This window comes from Syngnathoides biaculeatus, chromosome 17 (assembly GCF_019802595.1).
Source record: "Syngnathoides biaculeatus isolate LvHL_M chromosome 17, ASM1980259v1, whole genome shotgun sequence".
Taxonomy (NCBI): Eukaryota; Metazoa; Chordata; class Actinopteri; order Syngnathiformes; family Syngnathidae; genus Syngnathoides; species Syngnathoides biaculeatus.
In genome coordinates, this window is record NC_084656.1 from 21,620,850 (window position 1) to 21,636,474 (window position 15,625).

Consider the following 15,625-nt stretch of genomic DNA (forward strand, 5'->3'; position numbering starts at 1 on the left):
TTTTCTCATTGGGGAAAAAAAATCTTGTTTTTCGGGAGTGGGCTGGAACCGATTAAGGGCCTATCCATGAATTTCAATAGGGAAAGATGATTTGCGAGAGAAGCACGGTAACAGAATGAATTACATCCTATCTAAATTTACTGCGGTAAATATTAGTCAGGTCAGGACGAAGGTGTCACCCAGCTTATCCGTGAAATCCCGCTTTGGAAACCACCGTAATGACTTACAGCTGCCAGTAGATGGTGGTGTGACGTCGCTCGGGATTTGACATCAGCACAGCTTTTGAGTAGAAGGTTGAAGGTCAGGCAGTGGATCTTCACATTTACTGTATCACAGGGACTACAAACGCATTCACTGTGATTTGACGGGCATCTACGCACCCGCACACCTTCGCACTCGCAAATCTGCAAAGCCGAGAACGAAAAATCCCGCGCGTCAAGTTTGTTTATGAGTAGAAACGCATGGATATTGAAAGATGTTGCTTATTTTGTGTAGTTTGACCAATGTTCCCTCTTAGCTGCGCAATTGTGTACTTGTCGCACACTCTGACCTACTTCTACTTCCTAGTTTAGCTGCCCCATTCTGGTACACTGATAATTACAAACAGAACAAACACCCGCAACTTTATATCTGCGGGCATGACGTACCTGTCCATTTTTCAAAAGTGAGTGACCGACAGATGCCAACATTTTGGCCGTCAGACAAATTTAGACAGCTCATACAAATTTTATATATGTCACAGCTGATTTATTGATGAACAGAAAAAGCAAGAAACCAACTTTTATTTCTGGTGGGGAGAGATTCCACCTTTTATTTTGATAGGTTCTGTGTTTGCAGTATACTTTCATGCCTGACAAATGCGCGCATCCCATCAGAAACCCGAATCCTAAAACCCCGCTTAAGAGAAATTTATTGCAGGAGCGCCGAGCAGCTTCCTAGGTGTAAAAAAAAAAAATAAAAAAAAAAAAAAAAAACAAACGAACAAAAAAAAAGTCACCTGCTTTGCTCGCCAAATGCGGTTTGCCCGGAGTTGTTTGTTGTCTCAGCGGCGCAAACATGAAATGAAAATGAAACGAGACGAGACCTTAGCGCGCGAGGCCGGACGGATGCTAATGAGGTTGTTACGGAAGTTGCTCGCGGCCCGCCGGGATGTTCGCGTGGCGGCCAAATAAATGTCGGCAGCAGCTGCTGCAGGTTCTCCTAAGATGTTTTTTTTTTTTTCCCCATCTAAGATGGATGTCAGAGTTTCTGTAATGGAGGTCATTTTCACCTTTCCTGTTTGTTTTGCTTTTTAAGTTTTTTTTGAGCTTCTTTTTTCCCAATCCAATCAAAGAGCTTAAGGGACTAATAAGCATATTTTGCTACACAGAGACTTAATATTTAACATTTTGGAGAAAAAAATCCTTTTAATCACAGTCTGAAAGCGCCATTTAGACTACATTGGAATTATGTTCAACTATAGCATTTATTTATATTTTTTTACACAATTTGTAACATTTTTATTCTGGTACGTTAGTCAAATAAATCAAAACTTATTTTGGTATATTTAGAAAACACTCAATACAGCAAAATTATGAAAGCACAGTGATCCTGTTTTAATCACACTCAAATTTGTCGTTGCTATTGTTATGAAAATTAAACGGTTTCTGCCAGGTATTTTTACACGCTGGGGTCATGGAGGAACATTCCGATGTTAGTTGCTCAATTAATATCGTGAATATGAAATGAAACGACCTTCGCAAGGAATTTTCCACATCCGAAAGGTCGAGCGTTTTCATGCTAGCATCTTTTCATTGAGCTTTGCGGCAGTAAAATTGGAAATAAAGTATATTCCCAGATTTATTGTATTTTAAATATTTATATTTATGTATATATGTTTAAATATTTCCCTTATTAAAATGAGCATATTTCCTTTTTTAAAATTTCTCTAAGGGATGTGAGAACAGCTTTCTGAACACATTTTTGCATGTAGTCGTTCAATTGAATTTTGACACGCCACATAATTGAGCTTTTTATCTGCATCTTAAAATTCACTACCGATGATGAAATATAGAAATTCAAAAATGCTGCCGGGTTAACACGCAAGCGGCGTTGGCAGTACACAAACAGAGCTCGGCGAGCGCTAACGGTCATTTCGTGACGCGTTTGCTTACAGTCCCTTCAATTATACGACGAGATTAGATGGCGGCGACGGCGTCTGTCCGCTTTGGCGGCGCTAATACCAGCGCACACAATTCTGAACGTGACATGCACGGGAAAATGCGACGGCGGGGACGCGGGAGCCATCTTGAACTCGCCCTGGCGCTCGCGGCAGGGCTTTAGCGGCAAAACTGAAATCCTCGTGTAACATTTGCTCACTCGGCCACAAGGGAATCGGCGTCGTCCCCGCTTTTTCCTTTCCGCCTCGCGCGCATCGTGGACCGCAATCCCGCCATCTGCCTTCGCTAAGATTCGGGATGATTGGCGAGTTTGGCTCCCAGCAAACTCCGCATTCGCCCTTTTTACTCAGAGACAAATGAGAGGACAAATGAAGACAAGGATTCTGGTTATGATTGGAACGCCGTCCCCAGAAATTGTGCCCGTATGCCTGCTGCGCGGAATTGGTGAAAAAGTCTACCTAAGCCGTTTATTTCTTGGAGCAATGAGAGATTTGGTAGCGGGTCTTAATGTGAACGTGAAAAGACACAGGCGGTCCGCCATTTTGTTTTGAAGACACCCTTTTGGCCAATTCTTGGGGTCCTCGAAAGATAGTCATACCCCTCATCAGAATGTTTTTGAAAATTCAGCCCCCGCAGCCGGTTTCACTTAGAAACATGAAATTTGGTAGGCATGTCGATCACGAGTGGACGCACAAAAAAGTCTCAAGAAACCATTTCCAAAAAGACACAGGGAGTCCGCCATTTTGTTTTGAAGACACCCTTTTGGCCAATTCTTGGGGTCCTCGAAAGATAGTCATACCCCTCATCAGAATGTTTTTGAAAATTCAGCCCCCGCAGCCGGTTTCACTTAAAAACATGAAATTTGGTAGGCATGTCGATCACGAGTGGACGCACAAAAAAGTCTCAAGAAACCATTTCCAAAAAGACACAGGCGGTTCGCCATTTTGTTTTGAAGACACCCTTTTGGCCAATTCTTGGGGTCCTCGAAAGATAGTCATATCCCTCATCAGAATGTTTTTGAAAATTCAGCCCCCGCAGCCGGTTTCACTTAGAAACATGAAATTTGGTAGGCATGTCGATCACGAGTGGACGCACAAAAAAGTCTCAAGAAACCATTTCCAAAAAGACACAGGGAGTCCGCCATTTTGTTTTGAAGACACCCTTTTGGCCAATTCTTGGGGTCCTCGAAAGATAGTCATACCCCTCATCAGAATGTTTTTGAAAATTCAGCCCCCGCAGCCGGTTTCACTTAGAAACATGAAATTTGGTAGGCATGTCGATCACGAGTGGACGCACAAAAAAGTCTCAAGAAACCATTTCAAAAAGACACAGGCGAGTCCGCCCATTGTTGTTTGAAGACACCCTTTTGGCCAATTCTTGGGGTCATCGCAGAGAATAGTCATATCCCTCATCAGAATGTTTTTGAAAATTCAGGCCCCCGCAGCCGGTTTCTTCACTTAGAAACATGAAATTTGGTAGGCATGTCGATCACGAGTGGACGCACAAAAAGTCTCAAGAAACCATTTCCAAAAAGACACAGGGAGTCCGCCATTTTGTTTTGAAGACACCCTTTTGGCCAATTCTTGTGGTCCTCGAAAGATAGTCATATCCCTCATCAGAATGTTTTTGAAAATTCAGCCCCCGCAGCCGGTTTCACTTAGAAACATGAAATTTGGTAGGCATGTCGATCACGAGTGGACGCACAAAAAAGTCTCAAGAAACCATTTCCAAAAAGACACAGGGAGTCCGCCATTTTGTTTTGAAGACACCCTTTTGGCCAATTCTTGGGGTCCTCGAAAGATAGTCATACCCCTCACCACAATGTTTTTGAAAATTCAGCCCCCGCAGCCAGTTTCACTTAGAAACATGAAATTTGGTAGGCATGTCGATCACGAGTGGACGCACAAAAAAGTCTCAAGAAACCATTTCCAAAAAGACACAGGGAGTCCGCCATTTTGTTTTGAAGACACCCTTTTGGCCAATTCTTGGGGTCCTCGAAAGATAGTCATACCCCTCACCACAATGTTTTTGAAAATTCAGCCCCCGCAGCCAGTTTCACTTAGAAACATGAAATTTGGTAGGCATGTCGATCACGAGTGGACGCACAAAAAAGTCTCAAGAAACCATTTCCAAAAAGACACAGGCGGTCCGCCATTTTGTTTTGAAGACACCCTTTTGGCCAATTCTTGGGGTCCTCGAAAGATAGTCATACCCCTCATCAGAATGTTTTTGAAAATTCAGCCCCCGCAGCCGGTTTCACTTAGAAACATGAAATTGGTAGGCATGTCGATCACGAGTGGACGCACAAAAAAGTTCAAGAAACCATTTCCAAAAAGACACAGGCGGTCCGCCATTTTGTTTTGAAGACACCTTTTGGCCAATCTTGGGGTCCTCGAAAGATAGTCATACCCCTCACAGAATGTTTTTGAAAATTCAGCCCCCGCAGCCGGTTTCACTTAAAAACATGAAATTTGGTAGGCATGTCGATCACGAGTGACGCACAAAAAAGTCTCAAGAAACCATTTCCAAAAAGACACAGGCGGTCGCCATTTTGTTTTGAAAACACCCTTTTGGCCAATTCTTGGGGTCCTCGAAAGATAGTCATACCCCTCACCAGAATGTTTTTGAAAATTCAGCCCCCGCAGCCGGTTTCACTTAGAAACATGAAATTTGGTAGGCGTGTCGATCACGAGTGGACGCACAAAAAAAAGGCTCCAGAAGCCATGCCCAAAAAGACAGGAAGTCTGCCATTTTGCTTTTCATTTGGGCCATTTCCAGCTGGGTTTTGAAAATTCAGCCCCCCGCAATCAGTTTCACTTAGCAACAGGAAATTCGGTTGTGGTGTCTGCATGGGTCGACTCGCAAATAAGTCTCGAGAAGCCACACTAGAAGAGACACTGGAAGTCTGCCATTTTGGTGTAAAGCTGCTATTTCAGCCGTCATTTCCACAAGTCCTCCAAAAACCAGCTCATCCTCCAGATTCTGCGTCGGAAGCCGGAAGTCGAAGCTCAACTGCAACTCTTGTTGCTGGGATCGGTACGGAGGCAAGAACATTATTCAGTGCAGATCTCAGACTCCGGAATAGACTGCGAGTGTCACAGTGTTCCCCGCTTGCTCATTTGCATCGTCTTCATCAGCTGCGGCGCAGCATCATTAATAATGCAGCGGGCGAGGTGGGGGTGGGGGGGGGGGCGTGGGCCGCAACGCTTGTTTGTGCGCCGACGTGTCTTTTATGTAACTGCGGCAAACGCCGGCGCTGACACACTTTCACCTTTTAAGAGCTTCCTGAATTTAAAGCATCTTTCACGCTAGCACACCCTGGAGCACTTTTTTAAAAATGAAATAATCCCCCAAAAAATTCTTCAGCAGATCTTCCGACCTGAAACGGATCCAGTAACGGATCCGTAATTAATCCGACTGAACCTGGAAGGACTTAATGTGTCACGAGCCATCGGTGCGGGGGAGGACCTAAACACGGGAGTCCGAGACAAAGGCATAATGTCCAGTGGGTTTTATTGCAGAAGTAGTGTAATAGTGGTAGTGCGACGTAAACGGCAACATAAATACGCGGTCCATGAAGATGCCGAAAGCTCTGACAAGTGCCAGAGGTGGCGCCGCCCAGAGCGGTGACCAGGCCACGCCCCTCCTGGCATTGCTCCGGCCCCGCTCATGATATAATACTGACGCAATTGCCACTTTGGAAATCATTTGCACAATTTGGGATCGACTCACGTTTTGCTTTTACTTTGTGAATTTTTTGCTTTCGCTTATTTCCTGATTACTGTGTGGTCACCTTGCTTTTTATTAGTCAGTAGTTATGATACCGTCCACACTTTCATACACCGCGCATGCATCAAATTGAACATTTTTTTAATGTTACGATGCGGTAGTGAAGGACGTTATCATAATGGATATGTTACAAAACAACTTGTAACGGGAAAATTTGTGATTATACAGAGAGCATGTCTCTCTCTCTCTCTCTCTCTCTCTCTCTCTCTCTCTCTCTCTATCTCTCTCTCTCTCTCTCTCTCTCTCTCTCTCTCTCTCTCTCTCTCTCTCTAAACTTTTTAAAACACACTTTTTTTAATGTTTTTTTTTTTTTTTTATAAAACCTTTCAGTCGAGAACAGATATGGGAAAGTATCGTACATCTCTTTCAGGAAAATTAAAAAAAGAAAAAAAAAGAATCGCTTGCTCCTCCAGTTCTCCAAATTAGAGGCAAAGCGTGCATGCTCCAAACTGGTTTTGTGTCCCTTCTAGGTGAAGTCCAAGTCCCACGTCAAACAAAAGAGAATTCAAATTTTATAAAGTTATACATATTTATACCAACTCGTATCATTTCGTCTGACAAAAGCCCGCTCAGCGTCACTGATGGCGTCGCGGTACACGCGCCTGCCTTTCGGTGCGGGCAGCGCGGGATCGATTCCCGCCCGGCGTTGGTGTCGATATCTGCCCTACGACTGACTGGCGACCAATTCACGGCGTAGTCCGCGTTTTGCCCGAAGCTAGCTTGGATAGGTTCCGGCTTTCCTGCAACCCTTGTGAGGATAAGCGGCTTGAATAATGACGTGACAAAACCCCGCGAGCTTAACGCTCATGCGCTAATTAGCACGCATGCTACTGTAATTATAGCGCTTCAAAGCCCCGCCGTGCGACGGTTTAGCACTTGAGCCTTGCGCACCTGCCAGGTCGTCTCGACGGAAATCTGCAACCTTTTGTTCGATTTTGAGGTTTTTCCACAGCATATTGTCGGGAATCACTTTTCTTAAAGCGTTGCTTGGGAATACTGCGTACAGGCGGCGCATACAAGTGTAGGCTAGTAGCGTATATACAATATTAAGGTTTCTTATTTCCGGCGGGCGCAGGCGCGCTTGTCGGCAAACTGGAAGCGGAACGCAGCTGGGAACCCGACGTGATGTCTCGCTCGGGCCGCGGGGGTGGGATGGGGGAGGGGGGGGGCTGCGCTTACGCTTACCACTTGCAGGCAAAAAAAATGACGACGACGACGACGACCCAAAAACAAAAAAAAAAAAAAAAAAAACTGCACATGTACGTGACCCAGTTTGGAGCAAGAATGAGGACAAATGTCCCCGATTTGTCGGAGCAGCAAAATGGCTATCAGGGCTCATTTCAGGGAAACGATTTTCAACAGTGATGACTGGACCCCATAAAGTGCTAAGACCAGTGGCGAGGTGGAGGTTTTGTTACCATGGCGACCGCTACTGGATTGAACTGGCAAACAAGATTCTGCGACAGCAACGAATCCCACCCCGCATGAGCCGATTCTACTGAATTGGCCCCAAAATTCCATCCAATTTATGACAAATAATTGTATCTTTTATCATCTTCTACATCCGGGGACAGCAGAACTTGACCTGTGGCGAACGGGGTGTGTTTTTTCTGCACGACTCGAAAGTGGTTCTGGATCTTCACGACGAGAGCAGCCCACAAGCCAAAGTAATGCAGTTCTGCAAAAGCACTCCATTTACAGTGGTTCACAAACGTGAACTCCACAGGATCCTTTTCCCGGGCCCGCCTGTTGAAAAACGTACGTGGCCAAAAAAAATATTCATTGGGGACATTAAACGCTTGGATCGCAATTGGCGGATATAAACGTCAATGCAATCCAATTTAAAAACGGGGGAGCAAGCGCTGCGAAAATGAGGTCGTGAAACGCTAATTATAGCGGCTACATTCAGCGGAACTCTTGAGTTATATTTGCTTTTACTTGTTTCTCTGCCAGTCCGACAAAATATAGATTTTTGGCGAAAAGGTCGGAAGCGCTTTGCTTTAAAGCCCGCTTCCAGCGCTATCAGCTGCGATATCAGCGCGCAGAGTTAGCTCGTCTCCACGCCGCCGCCGGCTGCCGGCTGACGCAACCCGATGCCACAGTCGTGTTGAATCGGCAGGAAGGGGGCAAAGGTGTCACGTGGGCAAGCCCGCGACGCGAAAGAACAGTAAATTGGGTCCTGGGGGGGGGGGGCGTAGGAACGCGCGGTCCGACGTAGCCGAGCGGAGGTGTCGGAGGCGGATCGTTGAACAGTGTGAGCTTGTAATAATGACCATCTTGGACCGTGTGACCGTCTTTTCGCACTCGCGGGTTTGAATAGAAATCCAGCTGGTCCCCCCCCAGGTCCCGCTCAGTCCGACAGGTGCGAACACGGCACTCGGACTCAATCGGACGCTGGGGGTTCATTTTTCTTGGTTGTCGACGGCATTTTTACGGTTCACCATTCACAGTTTTAATTTATTTTGAATCTGTGGAATATGTTTTCAGCTGAATTCGCATGTGTTGCCATATTTTTATGCTTTTTTTTGTGTTTGTAAGATGCCAAGACGGCACTGAATTCCTGGATAGTCGGACATCAGTTGAAGTATCGCGGAGGAACAAAATTTCCTCGCAAATCGGGCCTCATGAATCCCTTCATCAGTTGCTCTGGTTTAAAAGTTGCACACCTGCTAGGCGAGCCGTTGGCGTGAAAATTAATCAGCAAAATCTTCAAATCAGTTCCAGGGCGAGAGAGAAACTAGGGCGATGCGTTATGGACTTTTCGATTCGGTCAGCAAACTCGCTGCCGCATCCTGAACCGGACGGACGCTCAACGGACCGTTTCAGGAACGACGTCTGTTCCGCGCTCAAGTCGGCGCAGCTCAAGTAAAAACACTTTTCGAGGTCAAAGCTTTGCGGCTCGGAATCAACCTCGCGTCAGGTGACTCTCGAAAAGTCGTAAAAATGGAAGCGGAGTCGCAGTAAAGCCTGAGCGGAGGCAGCGGCGGCGACGAGGGAGGCGAGCGAGCCGGTTTTGATGTGGAAATGCGCCACCCCGGGCGGCCATGTTTCCCCCCCAGGATCGGCAGGTAACGGCAAGTCGGAGCAGAGATCATTAACATGCGCAAAAAAAGTGGAGAGGAAAAAATGGAACTATCGTCGCCGTGGGGGTGTTGCGAACGTCGGAGATTTCCGGGGAGGTTGGGAGGGAAATAACGCTGCCAAGTTGTTTTTTTTTTTCCCCCCCTCCCGTAAATTTAAAATAGAACTCATCCTTGGCTGACTTGGCATCGGCGGGCCGAAAAGGAAATATTGAACCAAAAAAAAAAAAAATGTCTTTGAGGCTTCACTCGGCAGGAGCCGCTTTGTAGCGCCGCTGCAGGGACGTGGCCTTGATTTAATTAGACGGCGGGCCGCAAGTGCCAGAAGGGAGGCCATATGGTCGTAACCCTCCCCCGGCGCCGCGCCGGGATCGGCCTCGGCTTTGAAGCCTTCAGAGCGACGAGGCCGACCGGAACCAACACGATCGCCGAGGGCGTTTTGACGAATCCGTTTCAGTCGACGCCGTCGTTTTTGACTGCAATATTGGTCGCGTTTCCAAGCATCATCCCTCACTCTAGTATGCTGTACTCTATGTGATTCTAATTTTTGAATGGCGTGCGCCATTTTGTGCTAAAAATTTGATCGCAGCCACTGATCTAAAACAAAAGAAGACTGGGTAGCGCTTACAACATCGAGCGGCGTGTCGATTGGTTGAAGACAGTCGGACGCCATCTTGGTCCTCCCAAAAGATGGTTTACACGTTGGATTATTTTCCTCAAACTTTGGCGCGTAGAATTAAAACTGGTCGTGTGAGCTTGGACATTTTTTTCAGTTCTGGCAACGTGAAGGATTTTTAATTCGACTTGGTAACGCAAAAAAGGCTATAAGTGCAAAGGAAAGACATAGAACACTGTGATTAGCAAGAAACCTTGCATATTAGCTAGGGCCCGATTTCCTGACATGTTAACTTTACCCAAAGTACGCTGTGAAGCGCTATCATCATAACATAGCAAAAAAACTATTGTTTTGGTCATAAAAACATGAAATTTTAAGTAAGTTTTATATATTTTTGGAAATAAGGACTCGCAAAAGGAAAATACATGCTAAACGGTTTGTTCATTTGTTGTCTCTGCGACAAATTTCAGACAGAAAATGTACACTTCTTTCCTCGCATTTGAATATTAAATTCAATCTGCAGAAGTCATCAAAAAGAATTCACAGAAAATGTGTTTTCTTGCTTATCCGCTGAGGAAGTTTGGGAAAATATTGTCGCTTTTTTGCGAAAAACCGTCGGCCTATAAAGGTGAAGCAGTGAGTGAACAGTGAACGACAACAACCGTAAAAACTTTGTTCAAGTGAATTGCGCTCGTCAGAAAATTAAAAAAAAAAAAAAAAACCTTTACAAACAAACTTTAACGGTGTCAAAGTAAATCTTTCTAACTTCTCTGCGGAATGATTTCTCACAGCCACGAAACTGGCGATTAACCCCGCACAGGTCGGCACGCTTGTTTTGGGAGTATCAAGATGGCGGATGGCGAGGTTTTTTTTTCTTTTTTTTTTTCTTTTTTATTATTATCATCTTCCTTCATCTTGGAAATGACCAAAATCTACTGAAAATGGCTGCTTGGAAACAAAATGGCAGCGTTACTGGGTTTTTTTTTTTGTTTTTTTTTTTACTCTTTACTCATGTGAGACTTGTCTATCAAATTTCATATTGCTACGTTAAAATGGCTTTAGGCATTGAATTTAAAAAAAAAAAAAAAAAACCTACCACGAAATTTCCATTTTCACCAGCATGACGTTTTTGAGTACGGGGAAGCCGCCTGCGGCGAGGAAATATATATATATATAAATACGGCACATCAAAAACATTCTTGCCATCTCCCGTGCTACATTTTTGTACGCGAGCGTGTGCATAAATCATATTTTAGCGCCCTCATTTCCATCAGCAAATGACAGACTTGAAATTGTCTTTTTTTGCGTTTCGCTGTTCCACAAATGATTTAACGAGGAGAGAAAAAAATCCCAAGAGCCTCCCAGCACAACCCGCGCCGTGAAATATTCCGACATTAAAAATGCTACGACACAGGCGCCTTAGAATTAAGCCGACAGACGTCAACTCGCACCTGAGGACGTGCGGAGGATTTACGCTTTAATCGGCGGCCATGTTGGCGATGCGTCACGTTACGTGTTTGTCATCGACTTGATTGACGGCGCGAGGCTTAGAAGGCGTCCAATTATAATGGAAAAATGGTAGCATTGCATTTTTTTATGTATTTTCTAAGCTCGCTGTCAGGAAAACGCACAAAAATTCTTAAACAAGTACATAAAATCTGTCACACTTTGTTATGACATTGTAATAAACACCAACAAGCATTCGGTGTAGGGATCAAGATTTGCCGCAAATATTTTTACATTGAATTAGCAAATATATGAAATCAAGCCACACAGCATTCATCCGTGTATCCATTTTTTTTCTCCTTCGCTCGGCCAACGGCGCCTCCAACGACACGATTAAAATTCTAATGAGCGGGGCCTCATTTAAAGAGCGTCGCGGGTTCCCTTTTTTGACGGGTCAAGCGGAGGGAGATGCGGGTCGGGCGGGCCTTCCCCGGCGCCGGAGCGTAATTGCTTTGAGCCGGGAGGACGCTCGGCTATCAGAAGTCGGGTCCCGGCGCCGCTGACCCACTTGCATGTCAATCAGATAAGCGGCGAGATAATGCGGCGGCGCACGTCGCCGGGAATTTAATAACCGGCTTTTCCGCTCCGGGGGGGGGCTTCCAGATTGAACTGCCGACGTTTTCCCTTTGTCGATGCGCCGCCCGTGATTGAAGCGCTCGCCAACCCAAAGGAATATTACCAATCTCATTCCACTTTGTATCTTTTCCCAGAAAACACTTTTTCCTGCGTCATCCGTGACCACAGTTGGTAGCGAGTGCGCGTTTTGTGCGTGTAATATCCCTCCACGCCAGCAGGAGGCACTAAGTTTTTACACGACGCAAGCTGGTGGGAGTCAGTCGGGTGAAGAACAAAAGCATATTTTCCTCGGCGTAAAAAGTTCAGATAAAACAGCCTTCTTCCTCTTTTCCTTTCGGCTTGTCCCGATTAGGGGTCGCCGCAGCGTGCCACCTTTTTCCCATCTAAGCCCATCTCGTGCATCTTCCACTGTCCTCATGTCCTCCCTCACAACATCCGTCAACCTTTTCTTTGGTCTTCCTCTCGCTCTCTCTTCCTTGGCAGCTCCATCCTTACCATCTGCCTACCGATTTCCTCAGACTCTCTCGCCTCCGGACACGTCCAAACCATCAGAGTCTGCTGTCTCTTACCTTGTCTCCAATACATCCAACTTTGGCTTTCCCTCTATTGAGCTCATTTCTAATCCTGTCCAACCTTCTCACTCCGAGCGAGAACCTCCAGTTCTGCTTCCTGTCGTCTCTTCAGGGCCACCGTCTCTAATCCGCACATCACGGCCGACCTCACCACCGTTTTCTAAACTTTGCCGTTCTTCATCCTAGCGGAGACTCTTCTGCCACATAGAACACCGGACACCCTCCGCCAACTGTTCCCACATCCTCGGACCCGTTTTTTTCACTCCCTTACCACACTAGTCCCCATCGCTCTGTATTGTTGACCCCAAGTATTTGAAGTCGTCCACCCTCGGCATCTCTTCCCTCTGGAGCTTCACTCTCATTCGTGCACACACATTCTGTTCTTCATTCCTCTCCTTTCCAGCGCGGGCCTCCATCTTTCTAACTGTTCCTCCGCCTGTTCCCTGCTTTCACTGCAGATCACAATATCTTCTGCAAACATCACGGTCCAGTGGGATTCCAGTCTAACCTCATCTATCAGCCTATCCATTACTACCGCAAACAGGAAGGGGCTCAGAGCGGATCCCTGATGCAGTCCCACCTCCACCTCAAATATTTCTGACACACCTACTGCACACCTCACCGTTGTTCTGCTGTCGTCATACACGTCCTGTACTATTGTAACATATTTCAGACTTGCGCAGTTCCTCTCCCGGTACTCTGTCCCAGGCTTTCTCTAGATCCACAAAGACACAATGTCGCTCCTTCTGACCTCGTCTGTACTTTTCCACCAGCATCCTCAAGGCAAATAATGCATCTGTGGTACTCTTTCTCGGTATGAAACAGCCTGAAAGGGTGAAGAAGAAGAAGAAAAAAAAACAAACTTTGTTACGTTAACACAAGTTCTGATAAAAATCTTATGACATTCGGAACAGCTGTACTCGCCTAACCTTTTTGTCAATATGTAGAAACTTGTGGAAGTCGGTTAAGAAACCGGTGAAGAATTCCTTTCAAAACAAGACAGGTTCTGATTTAAAAACTGTAGTTACCTCGGAAACATCCACACTCGCGTCTTCGGTGTTGTCGTCGTTTCGGAACGTCCGTCTGGAAGTCGATGAGCGACGAACACCTTTTCGATATTTTGTGATTACGTTAGCAAGCGCTAGCCGCCGTCCGGATCCTCCGATTGGGTCCACGACACGAACAAAGACCACTCAAAACATCAAAACGCGTCATACTGGAAGGGCTTCCTTACACGTACATTCGAGATGTATATTCTTTTATTTATTGAGTTTTAAATAATACAATAAATATATTACGGGTGACGACAACAAGAGAGCAAACTTAACCATTTCATGCATACAGATGAGTTTTAATGCTTCAAAGGACATACAAAAGAGTGGATGGCCACAGTAAACTTGGATTTATTGACATTTTGAAAAGAAAACAAAAAAAAATATCCAGAGGGGAAAAAAAATAGATCTTCCACTCTTTTTTTTTGTTGTTGTTGTTGTCCGTCACAAGTTTGACTGACTAACAGACACCCCCCCCCCAAAAAAAAAAAATGTTCGCTCGTGAAAACATCTACAAAGCATATGGAGAAATTGTTCAAGTCACATTTGTTTATTTGTTCTTTTTATTATATTTTAACAATTAGCAAAAAAACAAAACACGAGAACAAAATGTGAAGGGCTGCAGAAAATTCTGTGGTAAGATACTAGTGGTCATAAGCGTCGAAGAGTGCATGGCTTGAACATTTATTATTATTAAAAATAAAAACCTGTTTCAGAAAACGGGGGGGGGGGGAAAGCACCTTTCATCAAATGAAGCTTTTTTTTATTTTTTTTAAGGGGCGGGGGTTTTCCCTCAAGACAGCAAAAAAAAAAAAAAGAAAATCCTCTTTGGTTTCTTTCTCGCAGATTGCAGTGTTGAGCGGGGTGGGGGCGGGCGAGGTGGGGGGGGGGGGCGTACAATACGCAGCAAAGTGTAGCACCACAGAAGAGAAAATAGCACCGAAGTTCTTCTGATTTTCGGGTGACATCATTCGATTTCCTTTTTATTTTCAGCCTTTTTCGTTTGTGTCAAATCAGTCGAGCTTCTTTCGTTTCCATTCATACGAACAAGAATCCGGAATTTTTTTTTTTTAAAGTCCCTTGTTTAATGTCTTTTTTTTTTTTTTTACGTCGAATTTCCTCTCCGTTATTCGATGATGACGTCGTCGACGCGTCCGCCGAGTCGATCCGAGTCCCATGTACGTTTTGAAGCCAGTAGAGCAATAAAACAAACACCAGGATCAATATACAGAATGTACTTACAAACATAAAAATTATTTATATATTTATATATATTTATGTTTTTAAAATTAAAAAAAAAAAAAGGGGGGAGGGACAATTATGCACAAACGAAGCTCCCAACAACAAAGCGAAGAACGAGCGCGACGGAGGAGGAGGAGCCAAAATGGAGTCCTGGGGCGGGGGGGGGGGGGGGGGTGTCGGACGACACGGGTGCGAAAACCACGGCGTGCTCGTCCATTTTCAAAACTTGCATGTGAAGGAGAAGAAGGCACGCTGAGGTTTCAAGGTTATTTCTTCTCATCCTACAGAATTTTGCTTTACGGGAAAACAAAACAAAATAAAAAAATTTTTACAAATAGAATTGTCCTAGAAACAAAAATAAGTGTTGTTGTTTTTTTTTTTTTTTTTTTTTAAGAATTTGCCTCCATATTTTTGCTCAGTCTTTAGCCGACGAAGCAGACGGGGCCCACTTCGAAGCCGAACTTCTGCGTGGGGCCGCCGAAGTCGTTGAACATGATGTCCACAAACGGCACCTGCTCCACCTTGGGTGTGTTGATCTCCAGTACTGTCCTGTCGTAGCCCTTTTTCAACTGCCAGAACCAAAAAAAAAAAAAAAAAAATCAGTCGGGACAAAAAACACTTTGAGGAGCCGGGTGCACGCGTACCGATAATCCACGACGGGAGCCGATAACGTTAGCAAGAACGTCTCTAAAAACTTTATCCCGAGAGAGGGGCTGCGGTGTGTTAAGTGATTTTCATTTATTCATCTTCATTAAACACAAAGATATTATACGAATCAGTCACTCACGTTTGGAAAATGTATGGGTGTGGTCAGTCAGTCATGCCCGCAGATGTAAAGTTGGTTAGGGTTGTGTTCTGCTTGTAATTACGAGTGTACCCCTTTAAGAGCGGAGGGGGGCGGTGTCAGGTAAACTAGGAAGTAGAAGTAGGCCGAGCAGCAGCTCGTTACAGACTGTGTGGCTTCCGTTTTTTTCAAGAAAAAGACGTCAGGCGGTGGTTCACTGCGCTGCTGGATCGGTTTTCTTGTGCGCAG

The 15,625-nt window shown here is 45.2% G+C and overlaps 2 protein-coding genes across 10 annotated transcripts in view; one reads left to right on the top strand and one right to left on the bottom strand.

The window, feature by feature from the left end:
• The window catches only part of LOC133490999 (uncharacterized), a 102,184-nt gene that overhangs the window by 75,950 nt on the left and 10,609 nt on the right, over nucleotides 1-15,625 (top strand). For 3 of the 9 annotated variants that reach the window (XR_009792329.1, XR_009792323.1, XR_009792327.1), the window contains exon 5: nucleotides 15,012-15,118. The exons of the other annotated variants lie outside the window; for them this stretch is intronic. The gene's annotated coding sequence lies outside the window, so the exon portion shown is untranslated. The remainder of the gene's footprint in view (nucleotides 1-15,011; nucleotides 15,119-15,625) is intronic. 9 annotated transcript variants of the gene reach the window in all.
• The window catches only part of col5a1 (procollagen, type V, alpha 1), a 67,114-nt gene continuing 65,117 nt past the window's right edge, over nucleotides 13,629-15,625 (bottom strand). The window contains 1 exon segment of the mRNA XM_061801799.1: nucleotides 13,629-15,161. Within this exon segment, the coding sequence (XP_061657783.1) occupies nucleotides 15,015-15,161 (147 nt within the window). The 3' untranslated portion in view covers nucleotides 13,629-15,014.